At 41.7% G+C, this 17,239-nt stretch overlaps 1 protein-coding gene across 2 annotated transcripts in view; it reads right to left on the bottom strand.

Moving 5' to 3' along the window:
- Positions 1 to 17,239, bottom strand: part of kdm6a (lysine (K)-specific demethylase 6A) — a 44,232-nt gene that overhangs the window by 10,065 nt on the left and 16,928 nt on the right. The window contains exons 6-15 of one of the 2 annotated variants that reach the window (XM_067604131.1): positions 15,415 to 15,535; positions 11,696 to 11,750; positions 11,248 to 11,282; positions 6,451 to 6,544; positions 3,425 to 3,551; positions 2,895 to 2,993; positions 2,367 to 2,586; positions 1,825 to 1,965; positions 490 to 582; positions 318 to 395 (exon numbers count right to left, since the gene is read on the bottom strand). In XM_067604131.1, the coding sequence (XP_067460232.1) occupies positions 318 to 395; positions 490 to 582; positions 1,825 to 1,965; positions 2,367 to 2,586; positions 2,895 to 2,993; positions 3,425 to 3,551; positions 6,451 to 6,544; positions 11,248 to 11,282; positions 11,696 to 11,750; positions 15,415 to 15,535 (1,063 nt within the window). Of the gene's footprint in view, positions 1 to 317; positions 396 to 489; positions 583 to 1,824; positions 1,966 to 2,366; positions 2,587 to 2,894; positions 2,994 to 3,424; positions 3,552 to 6,450; positions 6,545 to 11,247; positions 11,283 to 11,695; positions 11,751 to 13,190; positions 13,361 to 15,414; positions 15,536 to 17,239 lie in introns of those variants that run through there. The other variant, XM_067604132.1, reaches the window with a different exon arrangement.

Raw genomic sequence — 17,239 nt, 5'->3', positions numbered from 1 at the left:
TTGTGAAGCCCAGTTTACAGCAGGCTCTTTTGTTGATGCCTCATTATCAAAAATCTCCAAAACAACCGAAGCCTAAGCTGACCAATCACAGTTCTCTTCACAGGCCACACATGTCGGCTCTGTTGCTATGCTATAACCTATACTGGGTAGAAGACAAGCTTCAGGGGTGAGAAAACCATGTATTTTAATTCTGAGAGTGAATTTCTGCACATCTGACTCAGTGTATAAGGTTTCCTTGAATTTTTTTCGATGCCAGATTAAATAAAATGCAAACAAAAATGTTCAATTTAGCATACAAGACATGAGAGGGTTCCTACCTGAAGCTTCTGTGGCGTTAGGTACCAGCTGGGGATCTGCTGTTGATTGGGGCTGTTTGCCCATGAATCTGCAGCACCCTGTACCCGAGACAAAAAGAAAAAGAAAATCTGTATCCCTGCTCAACCTCTCTATTGCTCAGCAGAATAGTGATGTTAATGTTCTTAGCAGTACCTTAGCTGGGCTGGCAGTGCGTTTCCTTTTGGCAGGACTGGCCTGTGGGTCTGTGTGATTGCTGGCGGCCTGGCCTGCCTCCCCTTTACAGGCCTAGAAATCCAGCACAGGAACATAAGTTGTGAGTTCTTTTCTTCCCTTCTTCAACAAAACCACAGTTCAAAATGTGCACTAATCTAATGAAAAACACAATCATAAATCCAAACTCTTCTGCACAATGACATCGGATACACTGACTACATTTACATGCACAACAGTTTGAGCGTTTAAATAATGCATGTATGGCAATACTCCAATTAAAATATGGTTTGTGGTAACACCTTAATCTAATTGACAGTTGTTGATTAAGGTCATAATCAGAGTATTCATGCTGTGATTGTGGGATAATGCAACATTAGTTGCATTAGTGGAGGGTTGTTTAGACATGCAGACCACATATTCTGGTCACTCCAGAGTTTTCACTGGTTGTTGACACTTTTCCGCCTTCCCAGCCATGGGTCACATCATAAATAATGATTACCCATAAAAGTTGATTATATTTAATCACTCACACCTCAAACTTCAATACTGGAGCAAGTAGAAGTCAACTAACATCTGTTTTTCTTCGAATTACTTTTATTAAAAACAGAGCAACTGCTAATGATGGAAGTGATGTTATTCCAAAATAGGATGATGTCAGTGTTCAAGATTGTAATAGACAAAACTGCATGAAAACAGCGCAGATGTGTACAAAAAAACAAAACAAAGATGTGTTGATGGTGGTTCAGGATCAGCCTGTTTACCTAATGTGCATGGCTGAGATTTGTCTAATGAGGGATGTGACAAGTAAAAACCAGCTGCTCCAGTTTGAATCATTTTTTAAAAGAACAACTGAGATAAAACTGTCAAATACATGACACAGAAACACATGCATTTATACTACTTAATATACTGTATCCATTAAACATGCAGCATATTCAGTCTTGCAGTTTGCCAAGTATGTTGCAATGACATCTCTGCGTTAATAATAAGTTCTTTATAGCGTTCCTTAATCATTTTTACAATTGTCATGTGACCCAGAGAGGTGCTATGAGGGTCAACTACTCAAATAATTAGATTACTGTAATACAGGCCTTGCTCCAATTCCTTCAGACTCTGTCCCATTTTATCTTTTGTCGCCACAGCCCTTATTAACTGTAAAGAGTGTAAACTAGAATTTTAAATACATTAATACTGTCTGTTTAGGATAAAACATCTGAAAGTATCAGAGCAAGGCTTCACTTTAATATTCCTCATAAATATATTGTTCAAGTAGTTTCCAAAAGGCTGGAGTCTCTTGTATAAGCTGGGTCTCACCTGCTGTGCCTGTGCAGTGTTCAAGGCCCCCTGCCTGGACGTGAGCTCAGCAGGAATGGGTAGGCTCCACGCCTCCTCAATACTAGGAAGCATTTTACTCTTATTCTGCAGACTACCTGGCTGTAGGTTACACAACTGAGCCTAGGAGAAATTGTGTAAGACACATACTTTAGTGCTTAACTTGAGTCCAACAAGAAAGGCACTACACAAGACTACTTGTCACCCAAAAGGTGGCGTTTCAGGTAAGTGTATACAGAATATAACAAATGTTCAATGCCATGAATGTATGCTTTACAATTACAAGTGAGAAAAAAATGTGTTTAAACACACCAATATGAATTATTATTCATATCTCAGTGGTCAGAAATCAAAATGACAAAAAGCACAATCTGCATTTTTTTAAAAAGCTGATTGCTTTGGAAATGCTTGGCAATAAACACATCACTTCAATACACACACACACACACACACACCAAAATACTCCACAACATCTAACAAACGGGGTTGCTTGATGGTATTATTCATCTGAATGCCAGCCCTACCTGCAGCAGTTTGATGCGTTGTGTGAGTGCAGCAGTGTTGAGGCAGGTCTTGCTGCGTGTAGCATTGATGTAGCATTTGATAGCGTCATGCGGCTGGCCGCAGGATTCGTAGAGTGTGCCCAGGTCCATCCAGGCGGCGGAGTGGTTGTGGTCCAGTTGAACAGCACAGATGTAGGCCTGCAGTGCGTCCATAGGCTGGTTCTGCTGCTGGTAGAGCACCCTGGAGGCAAAGGCAAGGAGGGCAGGTGATTGTCTTGCCAATGTCCAGGATTTAGGTCCTCATCTTTCTGAGCCATACCAACTCTCAATGCGTCTTACATCCATCTAAACACCTGTTCTCACTCTCATTTTGCTCTGTTATCCACCTCTCACTTCGTCCTCTGTCGCACTAGTTGCTGTATCTCCATGAGGCATTTTGAGAGCCTCAGCACAAGCCACCCTTGAACAGATGGATCAACTATTTCCTCAAGCAAGACATGTTACATATGCCTCTCAGTATAACAAGACAGCGCCCGATTCTGTTCTTACCCTATGGAGCACCAGGTGTCAGCACTGGCCTCCGACTTATCAATGGACTGACGATAGGAGATGAAGGCATCCTGCACCTTCCCAATACTGGAGTAGCACCTGGAGGAGAGGAGACGGACAAAGAATCAATTCATCTATCATCTTTATCTATATGTACCATTTTTTTCATAATTTGCTTATGATTTGTTCATTAGCATGTTTCCATTAGTTGCAGTGCGTTGAGCTCTCTCGCCAACCAGAAATATATTTTGTTAAATAAAAAAATACGATGTAAACCAGCAAATTTGGGCGCATGCTAATCTGATCCAACACCTGCTATTTGCCTCCATTTGCCTCCAATTTGGTGTGAAGCCCATGCCTACATGCGCATTAATCACTACATTCATCCATCATAAAGCTCAAGTACTCAAGATTATTATCATAGAACCCTGGCAGATGGCTTTTAGGTAAAACAAACAGCCTAATCAGTACTAAAGGTTAGAGGCCAGCCCTGAAAGATTATCAAACATTCACGCCCTTGTTTGTCTTACCTGCCGAGAAAGTACCAGGACTGGCCAGAGTTCGGGTCCGCTTCTAGAGACTTCTGCAGACACTGGATGGCATAGCTGTCCTTGGTGCCTTTATCCCCCAGCTGCTCCACCGTGTGATGCATCCAGCCTGGAAGGGCAGAGCAAAAAGTTCAGGGCTGAGTATGCAAGATCCAGCTCAAACAACACCAGCAAAACTATCTGGCTTTGCCCTTATATTTAAAGGCTAAATAACAACCAGTACTCAGTAGTGGCTTTTATGTGTACTTGTAGATTTAGAGCGATGTAGAACAGGTAAAGTCACCTAGCTGAACCCACAGACACAATATGCCATCAAAAAGGTGAATCCACTGTCTTATGTGCAAATAGAAGAGTCTGAAACAAAACAAATGGCCTGTCCTTGCAAAGCTCTTCAATGAAAGAGGAAGGGAGGAAAGAAGCAGACAAAGAGGGGGAGGGGGTCTTCCTCTCACACAAAACACAAACACACACACACACACACACACACACACACACACACACACACACACACACACACAGACACTCACATATACTTACTTCAAAAGGTCTCACATGAGCCAGCCTTTACAAACAACTCCTCCCAACGCACACACACCCAAAGCACACAAGGTAGAGATGGGCATTTTACAGCAAATAAACGATCTCTCAGGAAGACAGTCGCAGTGCAATCACAGACCTCCCCGGTTCATCTCCTACACACCTGTGGCAAGTTCCACAGGTCACCATGACAACCTCAGCGGGCTAGACTGGGAATGGTTTTTACAACTGGGTGAACGGGTGATTGGGTGAACGGGTGGGGGGTGGCTGTCTACGCTGCGGCTGGAGAAAAATGGAAATCTCTCTGCGTTTGCACAGGAAAATGTCTGGAGGAGTGTTAATCTAGAATTCTGACTGAAGCTATGCTTTAATGGCTATAAACCTGTAGATACAGTTAAAGCTTTATTTATAAACTGCCATGAACACAAATCAACCACCAAATGCAGGTAAATTTGAAATTTGGAGCTTGACATAACCTGCTTTATTCACACTATTTGAAAGATGGTAACAAATCAAATTTTATGTTAATACAAAGCAACTGAATCACCTCGCATGATTTGACACAGTAAAACTGAAGTTCTATGCGGTTCTATTTGGTATGCCATGTAAATATTGACTGCTACGCTCTCTGAGCTCAAGAGCACTTGACTGCTGCTGATACTTGACTTCTACATATTGGACTTGTTTAGTACTTCTGCAACAGACAACATATAATCATTCTGTCATTAAGGCTATGAAGGAAAATCAAAGCTGCTAAAAGTATTCCATATAAAGCCAGCAGCATACCTCAAGAAATATCCAAAACATCAACATATCTGCCTTCAGTAAGTGAAGAGATAAGATGAAGAGACTGAAACCATCATTACTGCCTCCCACAGTCTTGAAGCATGTCCTGAAACCCAAATGTATGTATCCAACTCCTAATGTGTAGCTCTAAAATTAGCTTTCACTGTCAGTTTTTTTGATGACAAATAAAAAGCATACTATATTGGCCTATTTTCCTATAGTAATTACATTTGAAAAAGTAGGGTCATCCTCTATCTTAAGACTGGACGATTCATAACATCAGACATTCTTTTTGAATGGAGAGAGTGTTGCAGTGTTGCATTACTGGCTGTTTGTAGGCTAGTGAGTGTCTTCAAGTACATTTATAGCGTGTCTTTTAGAGTTAGTCGGCCCTAAAAATGTTTTTGTTTGCCCAGTTTTACCAACAGGAATTTATAAGGGCTCTGAAATCAATAACAAGTGAAAATGAGTCCAAAGCATCTCCTGATGTCTTTACTGCAAAAAAAACATGGACCAAATCATCTGTCAAGCAACCAAGAATTACAGCCGTCACATGTGGAAGACCTTATAAAAAGACATTAAGACAGTCTGAAAAATGCTAACTGCCAGAGAGAATCATTTTGACCGCTTCCGAAAGCCTGACGGGAATATGTACGAGTTAGTGACTGATAAACACGCGACATAAATGTGGGATTTGCATTCTGCTTTACTGGTTAATCTCCGTCGTCATGACTACATGTCGTAGCACATTTGCATTAACTTGAACATTTATCAGATTTTTCTTAGCACTTCATGTGGTGTCACCTGTCACTGTGTATCACTGTGATTAGCATCTTCTCGGGTCGCGAGCCGTCTCTGGAAATAGCTTTTTACAAGATCAACAAAACACAATGATATACCAGATGAGTTCAGCTTACAGCCTTGTAGCACACTGGAGACTTAGTGAACCGAGATGCAACAAACCTGAGCTTAACCGTTTTGTTTGACTCCAGCCGACAAATGTTATTGTTTCAGTTTTATTTCTTACTCTTGCATCTAATTCAAATATTCCATCTGCCTCTGATCCACATTATCAGCACAATCAGACCTATTGTCACGGAATGATCAACAAATGATTTCAGATTTGCGACACAGATAATATTTCATGCGGTTAACATACTTTTTCTTCAAGCAACATCACAGTAAAACATTACGACACAACTCTAAGTTTGTGTAATTGTCATAAAAAAATCTAAAATTCTCCCCAATCATTCAGGAGTGTGTACAGAGTTAAATTTAAGTTTATACATAGTGAGATTTCATTGCAACATGATATTTATAGGCAAAATAGTTTTCCAAACTCCTCTTCTTAAAGAGCTAATGCAACATAATTTTGCATGTGTGTTGCCCATGCGTCTCTACACTCTCTGTGGGGGGAAGGGAACGAGAGAAAACAAAGCGCTGTTGCAACAGACACGCTGACACCATCACTTTGAAAAACAGGTACAAAGTAGCGGAAAACTAGCGTGGGAACAAATACAACTCAACCAAAAGACAGCATGTAGTATAATGCACACAAAGCACAATCCCAATACCATACAAAGTAGTTAAAGATAAAGAATACCAAAAAACAAATTTCACCGAGTGTAATCTGTTACGTGGGGAGACAAGAGTATGAGATTATTCCATGACTGAGCGACACTCACCAAGTTGTTGCAGTGTGGTTGCCTTCACCTGTGCAGGAAGATTTTCTGTCTGCAAAAGACTTTCATACGCTTCTTTCGCCGCTCTGTACTTCTTCTGCAGGCAGAATGAGAGGAGGAAAACGAAGAGAGACAGAGGGAGACGGAGAGGTTGTTTAAGCCAGACAGGAGGGTCAGTGTGTTTTATGGTTCTATCTGGACAGACACAAAGAGTCTAAAGACCTCCGCACACTTGTAATGACCAGCCAGACAAACACACACACACACACGGGGGAGGGTCAAAGTGGAAGACGACAGGCCAGACTCAACACGTCTGGAAGCTTTAAGTGTGTGTGTGTGTCTGCGCTTAGGTGTATATGTGTGTCCGCTGCAGTCCATGCTTTGTATTTTGGGGAAACCTGAGATGTCCGCCTTGAGCTGCGCCTACTGTTTGTTTTAACTTGGCGACCTTATTGACCTTGGGCCTGAAACGATACGTAGAGGTGTGTGCGTGCAGGCTGAATGCTCTCTTATCAGCTCAAACACAGTCGTCTTAGAAGCAACCACCCCCAATCTCTACAGACCCTAAAGCTCCAAATGTCCACGAGTGTGTGTGTATGTGTGTGTGTGTGAGCGTATATGCATGCACACACACACACACACACTGTCTGGTCCTGGACTCTTCCTGTCTGTGCACCATAAAGACACCTCAGGGTAAACACTGACACTTGGGGCATATAAATGAGGGAGCCTCTTAGTGGTTCCTTCCTGCTTGGACTAATGATTGTCATCCAGCCAGGCCTGGTCCAGACAACAAACATATAACATAACATATAAAATCTCGATAGTTATTTGACTCCCACGATTAACTCAAAGCACTCAACTGAAGACTCATTAAAACAAAAACCAAAGTAAAGAGGTAAAATCCTAAAAGCTAAAACAAAAAACAACTTTACTATTCCAGAAAAAACATGCCCCACAATTATATACAGTTCACAACTTGCAAATGCCAAAATGGTTTATACTGGTTTATCAATTATCAAACCATGGCTGTGAATTAAATGCTATTTAGCAGCACAGTGGAAGTACACACTGTAACGCAATGCAATTCAATGACAGCCTAAAGACAGGACCAGCACCATGTACTTAAATGTCTAAGTAAAACAGATGAAGCCTAAGAAGACACTTTGGATTGCAGTTAATTGAATGCTGCATGAGTGACAGGTGGTAATGTAGCATGAATTTCAAGTTTCATAGTGTCCTGCGTGCCCCTTCCTCAAGAGTGTGCAGCCAGACAGCGTGAGTGAGTTGTCTAATGCTTTTCTCCCAGCTATTTTCACAGTTGTGGTTGTCAGTTTCTCCAAGTGTCACCTTTAAAGAAATCCAAGTAGATTTAGCTAAGTGTCGAGTTAATCTAATTTCCAACTGTGAGAAAGAAGCACTGGCTCTGTGTTGAACGGCTGGAATAAATCTTATCCTGTTAATAATAAAGTTGGTAAAGTAATGGAGAAAGTCAAGATGTCACTGTGAGTGATGGACCTACAGCTTACTACACTATTGTTGCTATGGTTACAATACTATAGTGTTGTAACCATAGCATACTGTTACTATGTTATAGTAACAAGTAATTTGTGAACAATATGTATCTATCTTACACATCAATATTTTCAAGTGACACTTGCAACTATTTTCATTTGTCATGGTGATCATTTTAATTTGTAAAGTGTGGTTATAATCATCTTTGGATACTATCTGGAGATCAACAGCAAATAAACAAATGTGCACATTTGGAAAAATCAGTCAGTATTCTCTGAAGTGTGTTCTTTCTTTGGTAGAGGCATTTCTTCATATATATATCTTCATAAGACATAGGTGTGCTTCTCCATGCATCTCTCATAGGCTTCAATAGAAGTGGCACCAAGCAGATCTTAGAACGCTGGTATTATGAAATAATGAGCCTTCCTTCTTTTCCGTCTCCTTGAGTCTTACAAGGTAGTGACTTTCATATCAAGAGGCACTTTTGAACCGCAAGAACTTTCTCACAGTTCTAAGAACTGTTTGAGGAACCACGCCCTTTTTATTGTGAGCGCAGTGCAGGAACTGGAAATGATTGCAGTTCTCAGAACACTGTTTTGAGGGACTTTTTAAGCTCCTACTTCAGGTACTCTCCCAGCACAACAGGAACCTTGTGTGAGCTAAGTGTACAGTGATTGGTTTAGATGTAAGTATACACTGATTGGTTGAACTCATGAGCCAATGCAGCACCGGCAACCACTATTTTTAAAAACCTGTTTAAAACAACCGCCTTGTCTAAATTCATATGTCCCCTTTACAACACTGTTATTATCATGAAACCCATGACACACAACAAACACACAGCTCTAATCACAGCGTTCTCTATCTTGTTGTTGTTGTTGTTGTTGTTGTTGTTACTACCAACCACTGGCAAGCTTATGTCACTTCAAGGTTCCTGTTGTTGGTGTGAATACAAAAAGAAAAAAAGCCCTCGAAGATATGAAGTTCTAGGCAGAGCTCCCCAGTGGTTAGTTCCTCTCAGTCAGTCCCTAGAACTGTTTGGTCCGAAAAGCGCATGTTGCGGCCAAAACTGAAAATACTTGTCAATGACAAGCAAATGAAACCCTGTTAACAAAGCCTTTCATCTATGACAGCAAAGATCAATAATTGCTCACAGAAAGCAATTACCCTAATAAAATCAAACAATGTTTAATGTGCAGACTCTGTTGGGGTGGCCCACTCAAAACATTTGCTCCCACTCACTAAACACATTTAGGGCCCGAGCATGAAAGTGCCAGGGCCCAATGGTCCCTGGCACGAAGTGTGAGGAAGCTATTGTTTTTGTGCAGATTATTATTATTATTATTATTATTGTTATTATCATCCGAGCACCAAGTGGTGTGAAGGCCTTATTGTATTTGAGGAAATTTCTTCTTCCTCTTTGCATTACAGTGGAATATTAGAGGGGAAATTATGTTCTATGGGTATTGAGAGTGTCAAAATGGCTCAATAGTGCCATTAGTTAAGTTAAAACCCCCACCTTTAAATTTGATGAAGATGAATGGAATTTGGGAGGCAATTTTAAATTTAATGTGCAATTTCAATACAGTTTTTGCCATTTGCAGGCGTTGTTCTTTAACAAACTCCTCCTAGAGAATTAACCAGAGCAACAACAAATTTGGTGCTGCCTACTGTTCTCTAGCGCCACATAGCGGACACAGGAAGTGATATGTAACACCTTTGTGCAAAATCTGATAAGAGTCCAGGCCTGAAGACATCTACATGCCCGACTGCGGCACGCTCTGATGTGCACAAAAGTGTGAGGGCTGATAACGCAGATTAGTTGTCTGCAACTGTCATGATGAAATAAAAATAGCAGTTCCCATACTTCAACCACCAGTAACAGCTTGGTGATATAGCGTCATGTAACATCTATATACGTCCATCTATACATCTACACACAAGCTTTTCATTTGATGGACACCAAATTAAAAGGGCTAACGGCCAAACCACATAGAGAGACATCCGTCACTCGTACATCTCATGGAACGGATACGCTTCCATTTTATTAAATGTATCAATCCACACTGAGTTTGAGAGACTCAACCCAGGACCCCCTGTGTTTTTTTAACTCTCCAAGTCTCTGAGTCACATTTAGTGAAGTGTAATCTGCACAGGTAGCCGTTTTAAAATCACAGAAATCCCCCGCTGTATATCTAGGTTTTGAATTTAGTAACAGTGTCTATATTGTTTGATCAAGGCTCCCAGTCTGCCTGTGAACTTGCCAGTTTCATTACAGGCAGATTCCCCTCACTGGCTATGGTGGGCAGGGAAATAAAATCTATGAATCAATAAATACAAACACTGTTGATTTCTTCCCATGGAGCTGACATGAAAATTATTTTGGCTCTGTAAATTTCTGCTGTCAGTCAGCCAGGTGAAGGCAGTTTGGCCGCCCGCTGTCCTCAGAAACTGCTGCTGACAGACGGCTGGTTCTGTGGGCAAATGCAGGCTGGCTGCGTTTTGTCTGTTCAGAACAGACAGAACGCACTTCTGTGCATCTTACGTCTCGCTTTCTATGTGGATTGCCAGTAAGAATATGATCATTCATTCCTTTGTGTAATTAAATGTCAAAACAAAGAAAGTTAAAAGATCAGTGTGCAACAACAGCTCCCAAATCCTCTTACTCAAGCAAAGAGGAACATTTGAGGGTTAAAGGTGGAAATTATAGGCCTACAAAACATTAAGCTTTCATGAATGGTGCTAACATTCACACGCTTCAGAATCACAGGCCATCACTTGATAATGGAGTAAACAGGAGAAAATTCTCTGGCAATTCAATCTGGTTCAAAATGGTCCATAAAACAAAAAGAGAAACAGTAACCTAATTCAGAGACTTCAGTCAACAGAATAACCAACTACCCACGCATGTGTGTGTGTGTGTGTGTGTGTGTTTGTGTGTGTTTGTCAAGGCAAGATAAATGATCACTCACTAATCCCTCGCTCTACTACACAAGATAAATGATTAATTTCCTCTTACATTTAACCACAGGACCTTGAGAATTTGAAAGATATGATGTGAGCAAAAGAATAACAGCAAATAAATATATATATATATCTCAAACTTGCCATACTCAGAGAAAAAAAAGAGAGAAAAGGGGAACACTGCGGCATTTTTTTTTTTTTTTTTTTAAATATTACAACTTGTTATAATTTCCAAATCTGTCTGTATGACTGTTCAAAAACGTGAGATACAATGTTAAACTACTCTTAATATTCAAACAGAAACTAGAATAGACAGCTTACCTGGATCTCATACAAATGAGCAATGTGGAACTGAACTGTGGGAAAAAAGAAAAAGAAAAAGGGTTAACATGTTAAAAAATGAAACATATTACATATTTAGCCCATGGACCTCTGTGGGTACAGATTGCAAACAGTATGGAGCACAGATGGGAGGGGGAGTAGGACAGTTTCCCCAGAGTGTGCCTGTAATCTGAAATCACAGTGTGTATGTGCAATGTGCTTGCAAACACTTCCAGCTCTCTCTCTCCTTATGCTGTCTCCTAGGCAACCCCAGTCTTGGGCAGAGTCAGCAGGGAAACGGCAGCAGAGAGGAAAATTTGCTTTGTAGAAATATTCCTGTGCCCTTTCAATATGTAATATCTACAAGTGACGAGCTGGTGCATCTAATCTATTATTACATTACACTAGGTACCATGTGGCCTCTGGTAATAATAGCATTATTACTTACTTTCAGCTTTGGACAAAGTGCAGAGATTGGAGTCGATCAAAGCCAGCTGAAAATGCTGCAGAAAAGAAGGAGAAAAAAAAATATTTTATTATGACGGAAATGCATAAACCTGTACAAAATCGAGAGTCTGCATTTTCATGTTGCACATACAAATAGTGATTGCAGGATATAAAAAGAAAGATTCCAACTAGTAACTATAGATCTCTGAACATAAAGCACCGGATGGTTAGGAAACCAGAGAGATTTTTTTTTTAATCCTCTTCCATCCTGTCTGCTTTACTAGAAGACTCTACAGATCTACAGCAAACTATGAATGAACCCTGTTGACTGTAACATGAGAGGAAACTGATAACTCCAGGGACTGAATCATCAATATTCTTGTCTCTGGATAATTCATCACGCTTCAACCTTCCCTCCATCCTCCTGTCCAACCAGAAGACCTCAAAATGAGACACTGACATCCAGTAATTATAATAGTAACCTATCCCATCATGTAAGGCAGATGTCTACAGAGACTTAGCTTGGCTGCCAAGGCGTGGCACGTTACTAGCCAATATCGACATCAAGGGTCATTGAACAGATTAGCACACGAGTACGTCACACAGCTACAGAGACGGCTATCTGGGTTTCTCTTGACTCCTCAGGGCTACCATACAACTGTCACTTCCCTTATATGTTGACATATTGGTACACCATGATTTTGAGCTTATGCTTTATTAAAGTATTGTGTACTGTAGTGCTTTAGGGAATCAGCCACCAGCAGATGAGAGCCACCTGAGCTGCTAGAGTGAAAAATATTAAATTACAGCTAGATGTCTGATCCTGTAATCCTGTAAAAGGGAACACTCAGGCACCCATAGGTAGCTTCAAGGTTGCACCGTGACCTAATGCAGTCACACACAGCGTTCGTGCATTTAAAAAGGCGCCACCAATGTCTCTTATCTGGGTCAGTATGGACTCACAGCTCTTGAGACCTTCCTGAAACCAGGAACTGCCTACAAGAATCCAACACACAGACTGAACTGCTGGTGTTGCCGTACTCCACTGGTCAACTGCAATGGATTTCTTAGAAGGAAAAAAAAAAGGTGTGCTGTAACCTTAAAAGCAAATATCAGTATCTGCCATCTAGGCTGGGGCAAAAAAAAAAAGATAGCTAACCACAAACACACACACACACACACTTAAAAGGAGGAGCCCGTAGCCTTGCAGCAGCAGCTACACAGACGGTCAATGTCAGACAGATAAAAATCAAGCACCGTCCAGCTGGATCTTTCTTTGCATGCTTCACCCAGGGCCAGTGGAGCTTCTACACTCTTGCACGTGCGCACTCACACAGACACACACACAGACACACACACACACACACACACAGGACCCTGCTCAGAATAAACTCCTTTTTAAGCAGAGCTGTGAGGCACGAAACATCAGACATACTCATCACAGTCAGATGCCTAATGTCAGAGAATACACTCAAACACGTACGCAAATGCATTACCTAGATCGCTGTCATATCACACTCCTCTTGGAACCCCACTGCATCCTCCTGTAGATCTCTCCCTCGGTCTCCTCTATCCTTCCCTTCCTTCTCTTTCACACTTTGCTCTACCACCAGGCAGATAATGCAGCAGGATTGTCAGCTTGGCATTCCACCTCCCTCCCCATGTCTCGCCTTCCTCTCTCTCTCTCTCTCTCTCTCTCTCTCTGCTATCTTTCTTTTTTTCTCTCTCTCCCTCTCTCTCTCTCTCTCTCTCTCCCTCCCTCCCCTTCTTCTATCCTGGTGTCAGTGATTACTATTCAGCAGACAGCTGCAGTGGAGAGTGCAGAGAGATGACACACAATACCTCAAAGCTGGAACAGGCAGGCACACCACACACACACACCCCCCCCCTCCTCCTCTCTCTCTCTCTCTCCCCTCCCTTCCTCTATCTCACCTTTTTTCTCAGCTCAAAGCTCTTCTCTATGGCTACACGGCTCTGTAGAGACAGCCAACTCATCACCTTACCGGTATACAGTGCACAAGCGCACTCTTGTCATTTCATTTCCCCGTTTCTCTCATTGGCTACATTAGCAGCCACTAATGGAATGGAGTCAATGTGAGTGTCTGTGGACGTTCAGAGGAACGTGGGGTTAAGAATATCAGTTAGGTCAAATCATGCAAAACTGCAGCGGCTGGGTCCTAATTGGGTTACAATGTATTCTCAGAAACTGCAGGCATCTCTCCATCATCAGAATGAATGTAGAGGAAGGGTATTTGAACATGCATCCTTCATAAAATCTGCCTCTACATCCCCTTCCTCCTCAAACTCATCATCTGCAGTCTTTTCTAACAATTTCCTGTTTTCCCTTCTCCATTTCCCTTCTCTGGTCTCTCTTACCTTTATTCAATCTCTGCTCCTCTAAACGTACACCCACTCCTCCCTGTAGACAACTGGGGCAGTCGTGTGCGTGTAGTGTGTGTGCGTGTGTCTGTGTGTGTGTGTAGGAGAGATTGTGTCAGTAGGTGTGTGATGCTGGCAATGAGCCGGGACTCAGAGGGAGGGGTGCATCCACGGCAGAGTGAGGACGTGCAGCACGTGCAGCCTACTTAGCTCAGCACTGAACCACCAAAGCCTCAACACACATATACATATATACATCATGTCTCACTCCACAGACTTGATTTAATTGTAGAGGGGTAGACAAAATATCAGTGACAATTGTAAAAATGCCATCCAATGTAACAGCCCTGCAATAAATACTAGCTTTTTGCAACTCATAATACTCAGTATGTCTGTTGAAACAATAACAGAACTACAGAAATAACAGGAATTACTCCATCCAGCACTTAGCCTGTGAGTAAACAACGGTTTGCATGACTAAATAGTATGCTAATGCATTAAAAAAGTACAAGAAATAGTCTTGTGACAGAATGTCTGGAGCGTGACAAAGCCTGAGATCAGATAGCAGTCTGTCCCTAAAGGGAACCAGGACTCTCAGACAACAATAGATCCATAGGCTCCAGTCGGAGAGCTCCTCGTTACTGTCTGTGCATCTACGGCTCACAGGTGTCAGGAAGATAGTAGCAGACAGGGCTTAGCTCAGACAGATGGGACAAATGATCCATCAGCCTTTGTTAATCTGAGGACTAGGGAGGTCAGGTCTATTTAGGCAGGAAGGAGGCTTCTATGACTACACATCAGGCATATAACGCAGAACGGAAATGATTCCACCGGGGTAATGTTGTTATAAACATACTGGGATGAATGGACGGAAAAATCCATGGATCATACCGCTATATGTAAAGATTATTTCTTATAATATATCTGTTCACAATTGTTGCATGTTACTGCATTTGTATCTTACTGTATGTTAATCTTGACTATTTCCATCTAAAATGAGTATTCTGATTATATCTTTTTCCAAGAATCTCAATCAGTTTGATTTAATGTATTTTATATTGATCATTCTTAAAGCGAGAGCAATTCCAACTTATTATTTAGTAGATCAGTTGAGTTGAATTGGCATAATTTACAATAAACATATCAATGCAACAAATTAATCATTGCACCCAAACCATGATGATTGACTAAATATATCATCTTGAAAAGGTGCAAGTGAAATGCATTTTATGTGTTGCCAGGTTGACAACGCTGAAAATCAAAATTAAAAACACAACTCCCTGAAGTTTTGAGTCGCTCCATCACACAAGTTTCAAATTTTTCCCAACCATTTGGATTTACCTTTAAGCTTGACTCGTAGTCTGTGTTGACTTTAAACATGAGTCCCAGTCTCAGATGAATCTCTTTAGCTCTTGAGAAACTGGGGTCAATGTAAAGCACCTCCTGGAACGCCTTGATTGCCCTGAAAAAAAGACAAAGAAACAGAACATGTTAATTACAAATTTATACAAATATTTAGGCCAACCCTAACGGCAAATCTGAAAATAATCCATCTTGTGCCCTCGCCTAATTCTACTTTCACAAGACAAGAAATTCTGACATTTATACCCCATTCAGACCAACTCAGTCACAGGATGCATCTGTGCGGGTCGACACGCGTCAGCCAACCCTCCTCTCAACCCGGGTTGAGTGTGGGTCAGAGGCTGCCTGGCTTTCATGACCTGGTGTTGCTACCAGGGATGGAAAGAAATTCTATGATACCAACATTTAAATGTCAGTTAACCAACTCGTCAAAAGAAAAAAAAAAAAAAAAAAAAAAAGTGAGGGAGAGAGAGAAATCGAAAGCTCACGCGTGGGTAATCAAGAGAGGTATCGTGCATATGGACAGACAGAGGAGGTGAAACTGAAACTTCACTTTTATCTGATAATCATTCAAGGCAATTCTCAGATACATTTACTGAAATGTGGTGATGTCTGTACATACGCTGATCAGCTATAACTTTAAAACCACCTGCCTAATATTGTGTAGGTCCCCCTCATGCTACCAAAACAGCTCTGACCAATGGAGGCATGGACTCCAAAAGACTTCTGAAGGTGTCCTCTGATATCTAGCACCCAGACATTAGCAGCAGATCCTTTAAGTCCTGTAAGTTGTGAGGTGGGGCCTCCATGGATCTGACTTATTTTTGAACCACATCCCACAGATTCTCAATCAGATTGAGATTTGGGGGACTTTGGTCGAGGCAACACCTTGAACTCTCTGTCATGTTCCTCAAACCATTCCTAAATCATTTCTGCAGTGTGGCATTATCCAATTGTAAGAGGCCACTGCCATGAGAGAATACCATCACCATGACGGGGTGTGCTTGGTCTGCACAATGTTTAGATAGGTGGTACATGTCAAAGTAACATCCACATGAATGCCAGGACCCAAGGTTTCCCTGCAGAACATTTCTCAGAGCATCACACTGCCTCCACCGCTTGCCTTCTTCCCATAATGCATCCTGGTGCCATCTCTTCCCCAGGTGAACGTTGCACAAGCACCCAGACATCCACATGACGTAAAAGAAAACGTGAGTCATCACACCAGGCCACCTTCTTCCAAGGCAGGGCTCTACAGTGCAAGTATTTCACTCGCATTTGCCCCTAAAAATAGATATGTGTGAACTGGAAAAATAATTTAATTTCAAACTGTGCGAGTACAAATTACAACCATAGGACTATATGAAACACTAGAGGGCTTTTAAGTTGAAACGACGGATACAGGAAGTGGTGAAACTCGGCCGACAAGGCAGTAACCATAGTAACTCAGTCAGTCAGGGACAGACTTCCACTCGCGCTGAAGAAGTATTTGGTACAGTGGTCAGCATGGGCACTCTGACCGATCATAGCCAGTATTAACTTTTTCAACAATTTGAGGAACAGTAGCTCTTCTGAGGGATCGGACCAGACGGGCTAGCTTTCACTTCCCACGTGCATCAATGAGCCTTGGGCACCCATGACCCTGTCGCAGGGTCACCTGTTGTCCTTCCTTGGACAACATTTGGCAGGTCTGACCATTGCATACCACAAAGACCCCACAAGACCTGCTGTTTTGCTCTGACTTTTGATGCTCTGACTCAGTCATCTAGCCATCACAATTTGGCTGTTGTCAAAGTCGCTCAGA

The sequence above is a fragment of the Thunnus thynnus genome, chromosome 11 (genome assembly GCF_963924715.1).
Source record: "Thunnus thynnus chromosome 11, fThuThy2.1, whole genome shotgun sequence".
Lineage (NCBI taxonomy): Eukaryota > Metazoa > Chordata > Actinopteri > Scombriformes > Scombridae > Thunnus > Thunnus thynnus.
The sequence above is the reverse complement of the archived record's forward strand: the minus strand, read 5'-3'. Positions and strand labels throughout refer to the sequence as shown.